Source organism: Drosophila eugracilis, unplaced genomic scaffold, assembly GCF_018153835.1.
Source record: "Drosophila eugracilis isolate 14026-0451.02 unplaced genomic scaffold, ASM1815383v1 contig_353, whole genome shotgun sequence".
Lineage (NCBI taxonomy): Eukaryota > Metazoa > Arthropoda > Insecta > Diptera > Drosophilidae > Drosophila > Drosophila eugracilis.
Genome location: NW_024573209.1, coordinates 833,410 through 845,403, shown reverse-complemented (window position 1 = coordinate 845,403; position 11,994 = coordinate 833,410). Strand labels below are relative to the sequence as shown.

The 11,994-nt window shown below is 40.2% G+C and overlaps 3 protein-coding genes across 3 annotated transcripts; 1 reads left to right on the top strand and 2 right to left on the bottom strand.

The window, feature by feature from the left end:
- Positions 1-3,493: 3,493 nt before the first annotated feature.
- On the top strand, positions 3,494-4,105 carry LOC108110616 (N-alpha-acetyltransferase 20). Its single transcript, XM_017219715.2, has one exon. It carries the CDS (start codon positions 3,515-3,517, stop codon positions 3,995-3,997), a length of 483 nt encoding a protein of 160 aa, XP_017075204.2. The 5' UTR covers positions 3,494-3,514; the 3' UTR covers positions 3,998-4,105.
- A 420-nt stretch (positions 4,106-4,525) lies between these two features.
- LOC108110624 (N-alpha-acetyltransferase 20) lies at positions 4,526-5,440 on the bottom strand. Its single transcript, XM_017219723.2, has one exon. It carries the CDS (start codon positions 5,414-5,416, stop codon positions 4,817-4,819), a length of 600 nt encoding a protein of 199 aa, XP_017075212.1. The 5' UTR covers positions 5,417-5,440; the 3' UTR covers positions 4,526-4,816.
- Positions 5,441-5,589: 149 nt separating this feature from the next.
- LOC108111185 (serine proteinase stubble) lies at positions 5,590-10,747 on the bottom strand. Its single transcript, XM_017220570.2, has 5 exons — positions 10,201-10,747; positions 6,452-7,583; positions 6,257-6,392; positions 5,902-6,198; positions 5,590-5,826 (listed from the first exon to the last, which is right to left on the bottom strand). The coding sequence occupies exons 1-5, from the start codon at positions 10,406-10,408 to the stop codon at positions 5,671-5,673; spliced, it is 1,929 nt and encodes a 642-aa protein (XP_017076059.2). The 5' UTR covers positions 10,409-10,747; the 3' UTR covers positions 5,590-5,670.
- Positions 10,748-11,994: the final 1,247 nt, after the last annotated feature.

Sequence of the window (11,994 nt, the reverse complement as noted above, 5' to 3'; positions counted from 1 at the left end):
ATGTATAAAATAAATAAACTCACACCTGATTTACGCAATCAACAAAAGTGAAGAAAAAACCGACAAAGAAGTGTGAAAATAATTGTCGTTGACAAAAATCAAAGTCATGTCTGGCAATGCAAAATGAGAAAAATAATTTAAGCTAAAATAAATGTTAACACTTTAAATATGCATACATGGTCAATATTTATACCAAGTTCACACGTAAACTTTGTAAGTTTCGATTTCATTTATATGTTAAACGTGGCGTATACTTGATTTTTGAGTGGCAGCTGTGGAAAGTTTTGTTAATAATTTCGAAACCTAAACTTAAGTTCCATCAGAAAAATAAACAATGAAAACTCGAAATTCAATATTCAAATATAAGGACCTGGTTTTTCTTTTCTTTTCTTTTTTTTTTTGTTTTGCTGTTTGACCCAATTTTGTCAATATATTATCGCAGATTTCCGTGGGTGCTGAAAATTTATGCGCCACACATCAACGTCAACAAAGAAATGCAAAAAAAAAAAGACTATTGACTGAGCAAAAATTTAAAAAAAAATAAACTGAAGAATGAAACAAATGCATTTTATGCCAAATTCTTTGGCTTTTTGTTTTGAAAGGTTCTCGAGTATTTGTTTTATGAGGTGCGTGGTGGCTTCGAGAGAAACTTCCGGTGAATGCCGTCAGCCGTCTAAATTCCCAACACGTGTGCCAATTGCTTCTAGACAAAGCCAAGCGACAGCTGCTGGCCGGGGCTAAAACATCAAATTGTGCACCACCACAGGCCGAGTGAAATGTTGTTGAAAAATAGGAAATTTAATTAATTAATTCGCTTAGCAGAGGCAGGAATGGAGGAGGGGAAATGAAGGGAAAATGAGGGGAAAACACCGAAAGTGTCGCCTGCCAAAAAGCGCGTGCAGCGTGGGGCAGCCAAATGAGATTTGGGTGTGGGCGTGGGCGTGGGCCATCAATGGCCTTCAAAAAACTCATGTGTGAGCCTTAATTGTAGAAGAGATCATAAAGATGTTCAGACTATATGTATACTATAAGTTGTATAGGCCCATACAGCTGTGGTCAAAATAATAGGTGTTTTTCAAGATCCAGAAAGGCTGATAAAGCAGATTTTTTAAAGAAAAAACTATCCAACTAAAAGAAACTTTTAAAAACATTTTAAATACTTTCAACAGAACTTAATTGTAAAACGAATATTGATAGCAGAGACTTCTTAAAACATCCCTAGTTTTAGCCTGCAGCTTAAAAATATTCTGCATTATTATTTTGCCTCAGCTGTATCTGTTTTCTCTATTTAAGTTCATTTTAACTATTCCCCCCCGCGCAGAATTCAGAGGTTTTTATGTTTTTAAATAACACATGAAAAATAAAAGACAAACAGGAAATAAAGCAGATGGCTTAGTGAAGAGTTTTTTGGATCTAAAACTAAACTGACTTACCCAGAACTCATTCTCGACGCTTTTTATGTATTTCAAGTTCAACTTCAAAACACTTTTACACACCGCCTACACACAGTCGCCAGTCGGTGGAGATCGCGATCTTTGGATTTTGTCGTAGGCGTTGGTTTTCGCCAATCGCACGCAAGTTCTACTAAAAGATTTTGCAAACGACGCCTATGCACACAGAAACACTGAAAAATTTATGGAAAATTGAAAGGAAATTATGAAAATCATATCGAGTATTATTTAGCACCGAATATCACGCGTTCTTATATAATTTGCGGCACAACCGATTCTCTGGGAAATAGTTTTTTTTTCACAATTACATATAGTATATGTTCCAAAATCGATATAAACTATCATAGAGATTACTTTAACTAAAGTTAAGGGCTTAGCACAAACTTAGAAAACCACAAAAACCCTTTTTTTCACCAATGTTCTTTTGAGAATTTTGTAATTTGCTATTTATAAAACGCGGCACGACGCATTGCTCACTTTTGCCAGAGAAAATACTCGTATCTATATCTATATATATCCGTATATATAGACAGCCCAGCTAGATGGTATAGATATATCTATGTGTTAGTTTCTAGTTGAAAATTTCTTTATTTCGGATGGTTTTTCTCGTTTGCAACGCGTTCAAGTTAGCAGCCCAAGTCGCACTGAATTCGCACACGAAATTTTCTCGGCCGGAAAAGCCGAAAAACTGAAAAACCGAAAAGCACATTTCACATTTCGAAATAAAATTCTGCCTTCTTCTTCGGTACATATTCTTTTCGACCATCGGTCATGTCCGTGTTCTATATCCATTTCAATGTATTGGTCACTAGTAGTTGTGAGCATGTGTAAAGTGCGTTGGTTCGGAAAATTCTATGAATTTTGAGTTTATTTAAAAGAAATCTAAAAGTTGAGAAAGCCCGCGTACGTTTGTACTTAGTGTTTTCCTCATTTTCCGATCCGCAGTACCATTCAATTCCATTGTATTTACACCCAGGGCCGATCATCGTCTGGTAATGCGCAATGCACTCAGCACATTAAATAAATTATTGCCACTCTAAAATTTCACACTAGACTGATTCGAAGAACTTGATCGGCAGTGCATTGTTTATTGATCATGGGTTTGCCTAATTTCCTTTTAATGGGAAACGAAGTAAACTCCAAAATATCATATATAGATTCGAATTTGCCTCAATGAATTCCAATAAATATATTTTCCCTACCTATTTCACTTTCTGTCTTAACATTTGCAATTTAAAATTATAAAGTGCCACAATGGAAACTGCATCCAGAGAACTAAATGATCTTCATTATAGAGTTGGTAGATAAAGACAAAAGCATTCCATCTCGACGTGAATGATTCCATTTGGCGGTGCTGGCCATGTCTTGTAGGCAAATGTGATGATAAATCATTATAAATCACACATGCTTGAAAAATAAATAATAGAAGAAAGACCGCTAAACAAACATCCAGTGTATGTATGTATATATATGTGTAAATGTATATGTATATGTACCCAAAACAAGGGAAAAAGAGCGATGCTGGGGAATTAGCAAATCATTTTTCTTCAGACGCTTAGAAGATTTTCATATTTTTCCCCCCAGCAGTTTACATTTACAGATTCGACATCATTTTGACTGGACCACCTGTCCAGGCAGAGGAAAAGCATAACAAAGTTGGCTGATGCTTTCAATTATAAATAGATCTGTGCCTCTTTACCAATATAATGTATGCTTACATATATAGCTAGATATAAAGACAAATATCGGTTTGTACTTTTATTTATTTTTGTGCAAAATGCGCCATTAAATCGTATAAATAGATCTTTGAAAAGCGCACAGGGCGCTGAGTCAACGAGTGCCTCGAACATTAACCTCATTAGAAAAAGATCGAGAAATTATTTTCGATTCTGGTGTGCGAAGACTTTCCACTGTCCGGCTTGATTATGTTTATCGGGTGTGGTCTATAACCCCACCTACAACCCTGACAATGAACCGATCAAATATTTTTCATATCATTGAGCAAGCCCAAAACTTGACAAGTCTCTGTGTTTTCAAAACTTCAATTTACATTTTTGTTAAAAATGACTAGTTTTCGGGAGATGCGTTTCGATGATTTATTCAAAATTAATTCTTTAGTATTCGATGCTTTCACGGAGGTCTATAGCTTGACCTTCTTTGTCAAGCATCTCCTCGAGTTTCCAGGACTTTCGCAGATTGCTGAAGCTCCAGGTGGCAAACGTATGGGTTATATATTTGGGCAGTTTCTGACCAAGAAAGTTAAAGAACCACATGGTCATGTATCAGCATTAACGATATCTCCGGATTATCGACGCTTGGGAGTGGCTACTGCCCTAATGGATTATTTTTTCATGATGTCGGATCTCAAAGGCGCCTCTTTCGTGAACCTTTTCATGCGAACTAGCAATCAGGCCGCCTATAAACTGTATTCCTCCATGGGCTATGCTCATTGCCAAACTTTCGTGGACTATTACCCCGATAACCCGGAACCGGAGGATGCTTACGAAATGAGGAGATACATACCCAGACCTATGGAGGTTCGTTAGGCAGGACTTCCGCGTTGCCAAACATGTGTCTTCCATAGACATTTTAGTTTTATTTTCGGATTACATACCAAATTAAAGATAATCAATTGAGGTGAATTTTCAACGAAAGATCAATTTCCGTTGACGCACAATGGCTAACTATAGATATGAATTCAAAACTACAATAGGGTGGACCTTATATTTAAATATTTTCAAATGGCATTCAAAAGTATTTTTAAAGTCTTATACTTATTACACATATCATAAGATATATCAAGATAACTCTTCAAATTTATCAGTAGAGTTTCCTTACTTTGTATTTAATAAAGGTCCACCCTAATGTACACAGTGCAAATACTTTCACCCAAACGCATTGATGTTCGTCTCGTTTGCCAAACTAATCCAATTGCAAATTTCCGTTTCGAGATGGTCAAGGCTTTCGTTGTTGTCTTTTTTATTAGCTACATTTTTCAAAGCAAACAAATTGGAAAATATATATGTTTATACATATATAAATATAAAGTGTAGTCTGGTCCGAGCATGTGTCTGAAACACGCGCAATGATTTTCACAATTTGGCATTTTGCGCAACTTGAAACGCAGAGCATTTGAAAATTTCGGTTCAATGTTGTCATATAAACAAATCATGTTTCCATATGCTTTCTGACATATATTTTCCACTTTTCATTTTTTACTTTGAGCGATTTGCCCAAACTTTTAGTACAATATCGTCGACTGAGTGCAATGAACTTTGTCTGCTTGTTTCATAAATGGTTTAATTTAATCTATTTTTCTGCCAAACTGATTTGGTTTTGTATAATGGATTCAATTATTGCACGACCTATATAAACACAATATCCCTCACTCCGATTATATAGTGCAGCAGAAGATAGCACAACATATGGCCAAAGCTATAAAGCTTATTGATCAAAACCCCCTCCAGTGACTTCCTATCCACATCACGGGCCAAAGGCAGTCGCATATTATATCCATGATCGTCGAGATAATATTGGGGCAGCCAGCGATATTTAACATAGCCCAAGGACTCGTAAAGCCTGATGGCATTAGCATTCTTTGCCCTGACAGATAGATCAATATACCAGTCCTTCTGACGATCCATGATATCCCTAAGAGTATCCATCAGACGAGTGGCCAGGCCCAGTTTCCTGTAGTCATGGGCCACAGCCAGGGCGGAGATATGTCCATGATTCGAAATAAGATCCTTTCCATCGCCAATAGTTTCAGTTGCATCCTCTATGCGTGTTCCCAGAATAAATCCCACAAGACGATCATCAGGTGCATCTACAGCAAGGACCAGCTCCGGATACTTAAAGATCTTTGGGAGTATGAACGGCAGGGAATATACTTCCACCGACGGATCAAAGGCGATGTGGTTAAACTTAAACATATCTTCAAGAACGAACAGTCGTGGTGAAGTCATGGCTAAAAACAAATTTTAGTTTTAGATAAATGCTCTATATAGACAATTTTAGCCTTATGAGTGAATGTTTGCTTTGTTAATGTCAAATATGGTTTTGTGGGCTATAGAAAGTTCAGTTCAGTTTTCCTCAAAACTGTGGCATACTTTTAGGCATTTGTAAAATCAACATCTACAAAGATTTTGTCATTTTATTAAATCGTTCGCTCTTATAATATTGCAGCATATCACGTCTTAGACTAATCAGAATCCTAGGTTTATTTAATGTTCTTGTAGATCCAGGGCAGCAGCGAAGTGACACGGGTATAGACGCCAGGATATTGACCCTTGCCGCAGCCAATGCCCCAGGACACGATTCCCACCTGAGTGTAGCGTCCGCCATCGTTGATGATCATTGGGCCGCCAGAGTCGCCCTTCAGACAGAATTAATTGTAAATATAAAAATAATTGTAAAAATGATTTTAAATATTATTTGATTTTTCACTTACACTGCAGGAATCCTTGGCCGCCTGGCCGGCGCAGATCATGGACTCAATAATGCCACCGGGCGCTGCTCGTCCGTATTTCCTAGCACACTCGGAGTTCGCCCAGATGGGAATGTCCACCTTCTGAAGAATTGAGGGCTGAGGTCCATTCTCCCGCAGACTTCCCCATCCGGCCACCGTGGCCACTTGACCACTGTACGAGCGGGATTGCTGAGAAGGCGAGGTAGGCAGGCATATCGGTTGGATCTCCCTGGTGAAGGGCACAGGTTCACTCAAAGTGAGTATGGCAACGTCATTGTGCTAGTGAAAAGTAAATCATTATAATATTTGTTAGAACAGGTTACTTTATTTAACCTACCAAGTGGCTAAACTCAAAGCCCTTGTGCCGCACAAGTCGCTTGATCCTGCGCGACACATGTTGCACTTCAAAGTCCGTGCCGATGTTGTAGTCACCCAGATGGGCTGTCAGAGCCGCCACATCCCACGAGGTCATCCTTAAAAAATCAAGATTTTTAAAAATAATTTTAGCATAATAAAAAATGATTGATTTTACCTTGCCACACAATGAGCTGCTGTCAGTATGTGGCTGTTTGTGATGAGACTGCCGCCGCAGAACTGTTTGCCCGACTTGAACAGCACTGCTATCCAGGGGAATTCGTGTGGACTGGCATTGATTCCTCCCACAATCCGCTCCTGATCGGGCGTCATTGGATTCTTGTTGCCGCACTGCAGCGGAAGTCCTTCGGGACTGTTTCCACTGGCAGGGCGCCTTGTCGTGGTCGTGGTTGTCACTGCCGTTGGATAGCTAGGATAACTGGGGCGCCTGGTGGTGGTAGGTCTGGTGGGACTTGTGGGTCTCGGAGTAGTACGCTTTGTACTTGGTACCCCAGCGGTAGTGGGATGAGTAGGATAATGATGGTTCGGCGGATGGGTGGGAAGTGGTGGTGGCCAGCCGCCCGTTGTTGGTGGATGAGTGGGTAATGCCGGTGGCCACTGCGCCACTCCACCAGCAAAGGAGCCAAAGGGCCATTGGTAGGGATAGATCGTAGAGGATGGCTGGGCGGGAATAGGCTGCACCACTGGTTCCTCCGCGGGTTCGACTTCAGGTTGGGGTTCCGCTTCAGGAGCATTGCCCTCAATCGTGTTCACGTCCTGAAAGTCTGGCATGTCCTCTACACTGTTGACGTTATCAATAGGGTCCTCCGGTCGAGGAGAATCCACTGGCTGCTCACTTTCTACTTCACCTTCAGGGTTCACATCCACTCTATCTTCCTCATCCGCTGCATTTGAAGGCTTCTCTGTAGTCGTGGTCGTCGTTGGCACTCCAGGCAGTGGAAACACTCCAAAGGTATTGGCATCGATATCCGTACAGCAAATTCCATTGTTAACTCTGCCCAGCTGATCGAAAAAGTTGCACATGTTGCCATTCAGGCCAAGACCATTATTTTGTGGCCACTGGCGCAAGGTGATTATGGATAGCTGGCGGGCCACCCTGTAATACTGGCGACAGCCATCGATCCGGACACACACACCAGGTTGGCCACGAGATGTAAGACATTTGGATCCCTCGCCTGGGCCCCAGCCACCAGGAACACCAGAGCCACCAAATCCCCCCTGCCAAAACAGAATACTCGGATCAAAGAAGAATTGACGACGCTGGCGATTCAGATTTGCTGATGAGGAATCTTGAAAGATAAAAAGAAGAGACATAATTAAGAATAATAAAATTAATAAAGGGAGAGCCTAATAGTTTACATAAAACATTACCAATAAGGTTTTTAATGAAAAAGTAATAATAATGGATTCATGTCTTGGATCTCTCGATGGCAAACTGCTGATCGTTTTTGGTGGCACTCGAGATCAGAGTTTGTTGACCCCTGGAAAGATTTGAGCTACATACGCAATTGTCTAGCCAAAACTGTGGTACTTTACAACCCATTTTTTGGCCAATCTGTTGCGCTATTGACAAAGCACCAAAATAACAAAACAAAAAAACAAAAAACGGAGTGGAGAAAAGACCAAGCCAATATTTACTTAACATTCGTTCACGTTTCGAGTTTCGGGGTACACGCGAGAGTGATTACTCAATATTTTGACATATTTCGTTGCCCAGAATATTGACAATAAACTTAAGCTTTTTCCACACGGAATGACAATTGCTGTGCCATTTCTGCTAAGAGATGCTGGACTTGCCCCCCGCTGCGGCAACTTTCTACTGTCAATTGTCATATATTTGTCATGTCCATTGGCAGCTTCTTAAAATTGGTCTAGGCCTTTGTTTAGATTGCCGGCTCTATTTGGTCTTTTTCCCTCTCTGTCGTATGAGGATTGTTGTTGCTATTTAGCATGATTTTGCCATATTTTTAATTTATTACACATGTTTTGGTCTGCTTTTGGCCCACATATATATATCTGGTAGTTCGAGTGGCTCGACAGCGCATAAAATTTGACTAAATAAGCGATTCGGTTAGCTTATCATGGGGGTGTTTTGTTCTTAACGAGCCGATTGCCTTTGTGCCGATTAATTTAAACGATCTTCTTGACAGCCCGAAACTTTAGTGCTTTCGATAAGGTGTAAGTTTTATTGATTCTAAATCGAGCATAAAAACGATTTGTCAGAGGATGAAGATGGAGCAGGAAAGTCTTACAAATCTGCACGTGGCCTTTGCTTTACTGGCACAACTCTTAATGAAAAATACGTTCAGAACGTGCTATAAATCCTTAATGAATATACATTTTCGTTAATGTTTTCATTTTACAAAATGTATACCCTACACCCAACCAAAAATATTAATCCATCCGTGACTCACTTAACTGCGATTGTCAACTGAATCTTATGTTTGTGTGGATCCCCAAAGAAAGTCATCGGGATATTACTCATTTGGCCCAAATAATGTCTGAAATCGGTGTTTTTATGTTTATTACTTTGATTCTTTTTAAATTGTTATGACAAGCTGTCAGCCAAAAATCAGCGCAGCAAATTCGCTTTGATTGATCGAGGATCCTGCTTGGAATTCGACACACTTAAAACTACTTAAGAAGCTGAGAAAGTAATTTTTTTAATGAAAATATAAATTAAATCGGTGTCAGCCAGTGATTTGTATTACTATAATAAGAGTAACCTTTTTACTTGAAAATTCTTATACATGAAATGATCCCCGACACACGCCCATCCCAAGATGCAACTTGTTTTCTCAGCTAAGACTTGCAAAAACGTTTATTAAGAATCAGGGACAAGTTATAAGTTCAAGGTCTGCAAGACCGTTACAGCTTGTGTCTGCTACTGAAAAAACCTGAATTTAAAGGCAGGATCCCAGAGAACTCGACTCGGAGGTCTACTTTATGGTGGCTCTTAAATTTTATATGACCAACGGTCATATAAACGATATTTATCGCGATTCCCATTGCAACGTTGTTAACAGCGATTGAGCAAAGTGGACAAAATGCAAATAAAAATTAATCTTTAATGAATATGGCTTGTTAAATCTGAGAAAGGTGTCGGCTTATTGTCGTATATATGTGATATACGTTTATGGCCCAATCTGCGGGGCATCCCAAATTGATAGGCTTATGTCGTCGCCCCGAAAAGACATCACCAACAGATCACGAACCTCCATCAAAAGTGCTGTCTAATTGTCTAATTGTTGGCCATAAATAAGAGAGAATAGATTGGCGGGTACATTGACAGGCGACAGAGCACGATGATGTTGATCTGTAAGTTCACGCCTACATGAGTTTCGCACTAGAAAGCTCTCTTTTTAACTGGCCCAAAAGGGCTGGGCCTAGCGACAAGCCATCAAGTCTATAAGGTAAACAATGTTGAGTACACTCACTCGTAGAACAAAATTTCGCATTTTCCCTCCTAGCTTTCAGCGATTTATATAGATTTCTGAAGGTCAAACAAGTAATGCTTGGTGCGTGCTGTGCATAAATTCTATTATCGAATCAGAAAAATGTTATTTCGATGTCGTTGAACTTAGGTTTATATTTGTGACGTATATTGAAGAAGAGCTATTGGCAAAGCTCGAATCTCTATTAGTTTATAATAATTTTGGATAGCCTTTTCAAAAGGTATTTATTAAAAATTATATTATAAATTGTAATTAAATTATCTTTTTCTTGAAAAGATAACTGGCTTAAGGCCAGGATTAAGCACATTTATAATACTTTGTCCTTAATTTTGTTTAATCTAAAATGATTAACAAGTTTGTGCCTTAAGTCTTTCGATTCAATCGAACCATATATTCTGCAGCCTTAGGCATGTAGTTTTTTCATTCACAGAATTTAATTATTCTGACTTACCCACTACGTCTCCGCCGCCAAAGTTCTCCTCTGCTGTGGCATTGGCTCTGACCAATCCTGCCTCTAGCGCCGCATTTACTTCACCATTCTGCCACACAGGAGCTGGAGCTTCTGGCCCTCCCGAAACGACTGGGAGATCTACAGCCAAGATAATTTTAAAATGCAGCAAATGCACACAAAGTAATAAAACTGGCCAAAATGCAAACATTTTGATAATATTTTTTGCTTTCGCTGCGGTTATACTCGTATCTTCCCAATTGGTTTTTGTTTTGAGCGAGGGGGAGGGCAGACCATATACAAATTGACTGCTATAGAGTATAAAGAACCGCCACCACGAATCGCGACTCAGAATATATATCTCTTCGAGAATGCCAGGCACGTTGCCGCGATGGCATTCACCTGACCACGAATACGATCGCGACTTGGACTTGGACTTGCTCTGGATCTCGGTATTGGGTATTCGATTCCCGGTTTATGGTATCGTACGTTAGACGGACAGGACCGTCTTCTTAGCTGGAAGGCCCGATCGCTTCTGAGCCAACAGAGGTTCTGGGGATTGGTTAACAGCTCCGTTGCCAAACGACGACGACAGCGATGCCAGCAGAGCCGGCGACAGCGACGACGGCAGAAATGTTGAGGCCCGAACAGCCGAAATGTCAATTATTAACGCGTTTCTTTCGCTGAATTACTTTTTGGCCAACTTACTGGGCCGCCTTCTAATGCACACGCGACGCTCTGTCCACTAAACTAAACTAGTTCCAGCAACGCCTTCGTTGCCATTGCCCACCAGGCAGCCGGCAGAGATTCGTCTTCCAACCCGATCCCGATCCCGAATCCGATCTGGAACGGGCATCAATGTAGACTAAACGGGGCGGGCTGCTCCGAAGCCGCCGCCGGGAAGCTGTGCGACTGCATACTAATAAAAGAAAAATCCAGCTGCGGTTTCATCTTCACATTCTAGCTCACTTGCCCATTATTATGCACTTAGAGAAATTCTAGGGGAAATCATGAAAGTAGTTTTATCTTCTTTATCTATGCATATCAGTGATTGTCCATAAATTAGCTCTTACCCTTCTTCAATATCGTTTATTTTAAAAGATTAAAAATATATTTAAAAATCGCACTGCCCTTTACATTTCTCACTGCAAAACGAGATTGAATTTCCATTTAAATTCCATGGTGCATATTGCATTTAGCTCTGCATTTTCCACTAGGCGAGTTTAAGTAGACCCGTTTGAATTCATAGGCTGATGTAAGTGTTTTTCTAAATAATATGCAAAATTTACGACTTTCGGCGAGCATTGAACTGGCGGCGAGGAGCACACCTCTTGACTCAGGACTCAATTGAAATCTACATTAATCAGGGCTTTGTTCTAATCGCATTATCAACGCTGAGATCAGGCGGCGCCTTGGGTGTTAGATATATCACAAATAAAGTCAATTGTTGCCTGAGAATCGTTGAGATCATTTCAACAAAAGCACTCGACCCAAGTTCCACATTCAATGATCGATGGAAAGTTAAGTGTCACGGCCTGGACCTTTTCGCGGGATAATTGTGATTCAATATTTTGCCAACTAACTGTCAGTAATTGGAAGCCTTGGGGCTCATTCGCCCCTTTGATTGAACGACAAGTGGGAGTGTTGAATATTGAGCTTTGAAAGGCGCTTCGGTGGGATGGGGATTGTTCGTGTTTGCAGTGCTCAGCATCTTCAAGTTCAATCAATTGGATGTTCTGGCAAGGAAATTTCGCCTACTCAGTGTTTAATGAGACACTTGATAGTTTGGAACCGTTG

Bases quoted from the DNA above. Each gene is read 5' to 3' on its own strand.
- LOC108110624 (XM_017219723.2), bottom strand. From the start codon at position 5,416: ATGACTTCACCACGACTGTTCGTTCTTGAAGATATGTTTAAGTTTAAC.
- LOC108110616 (XM_017219715.2), top strand. From the start codon at position 3,515: ATGACTAGTTTTCGGGAGATGCGTTTCGATGATTTATTCAAAATTAAT.
- LOC108111185 (XM_017220570.2), bottom strand. From the start codon at position 10,408: ATGTTTGCATTTTGGCCAGTTTTATTACTTTGTGTGCATTTGCTGCAT. The intron at 7,584-10,200 runs GTAAGTCAGAAT...TTATCTTTCAAG, and splicing joins TGGCGGCGGAGACGTAGTGG to ATTCCTCATCAGCAAATCTG. The intron at 6,393-6,451 runs GTAAAATCAATC...TGATTTTTTAAG, and splicing joins GCAGCTCATTGTGTGGCAAG to GATGACCTCGTGGGATGTGG.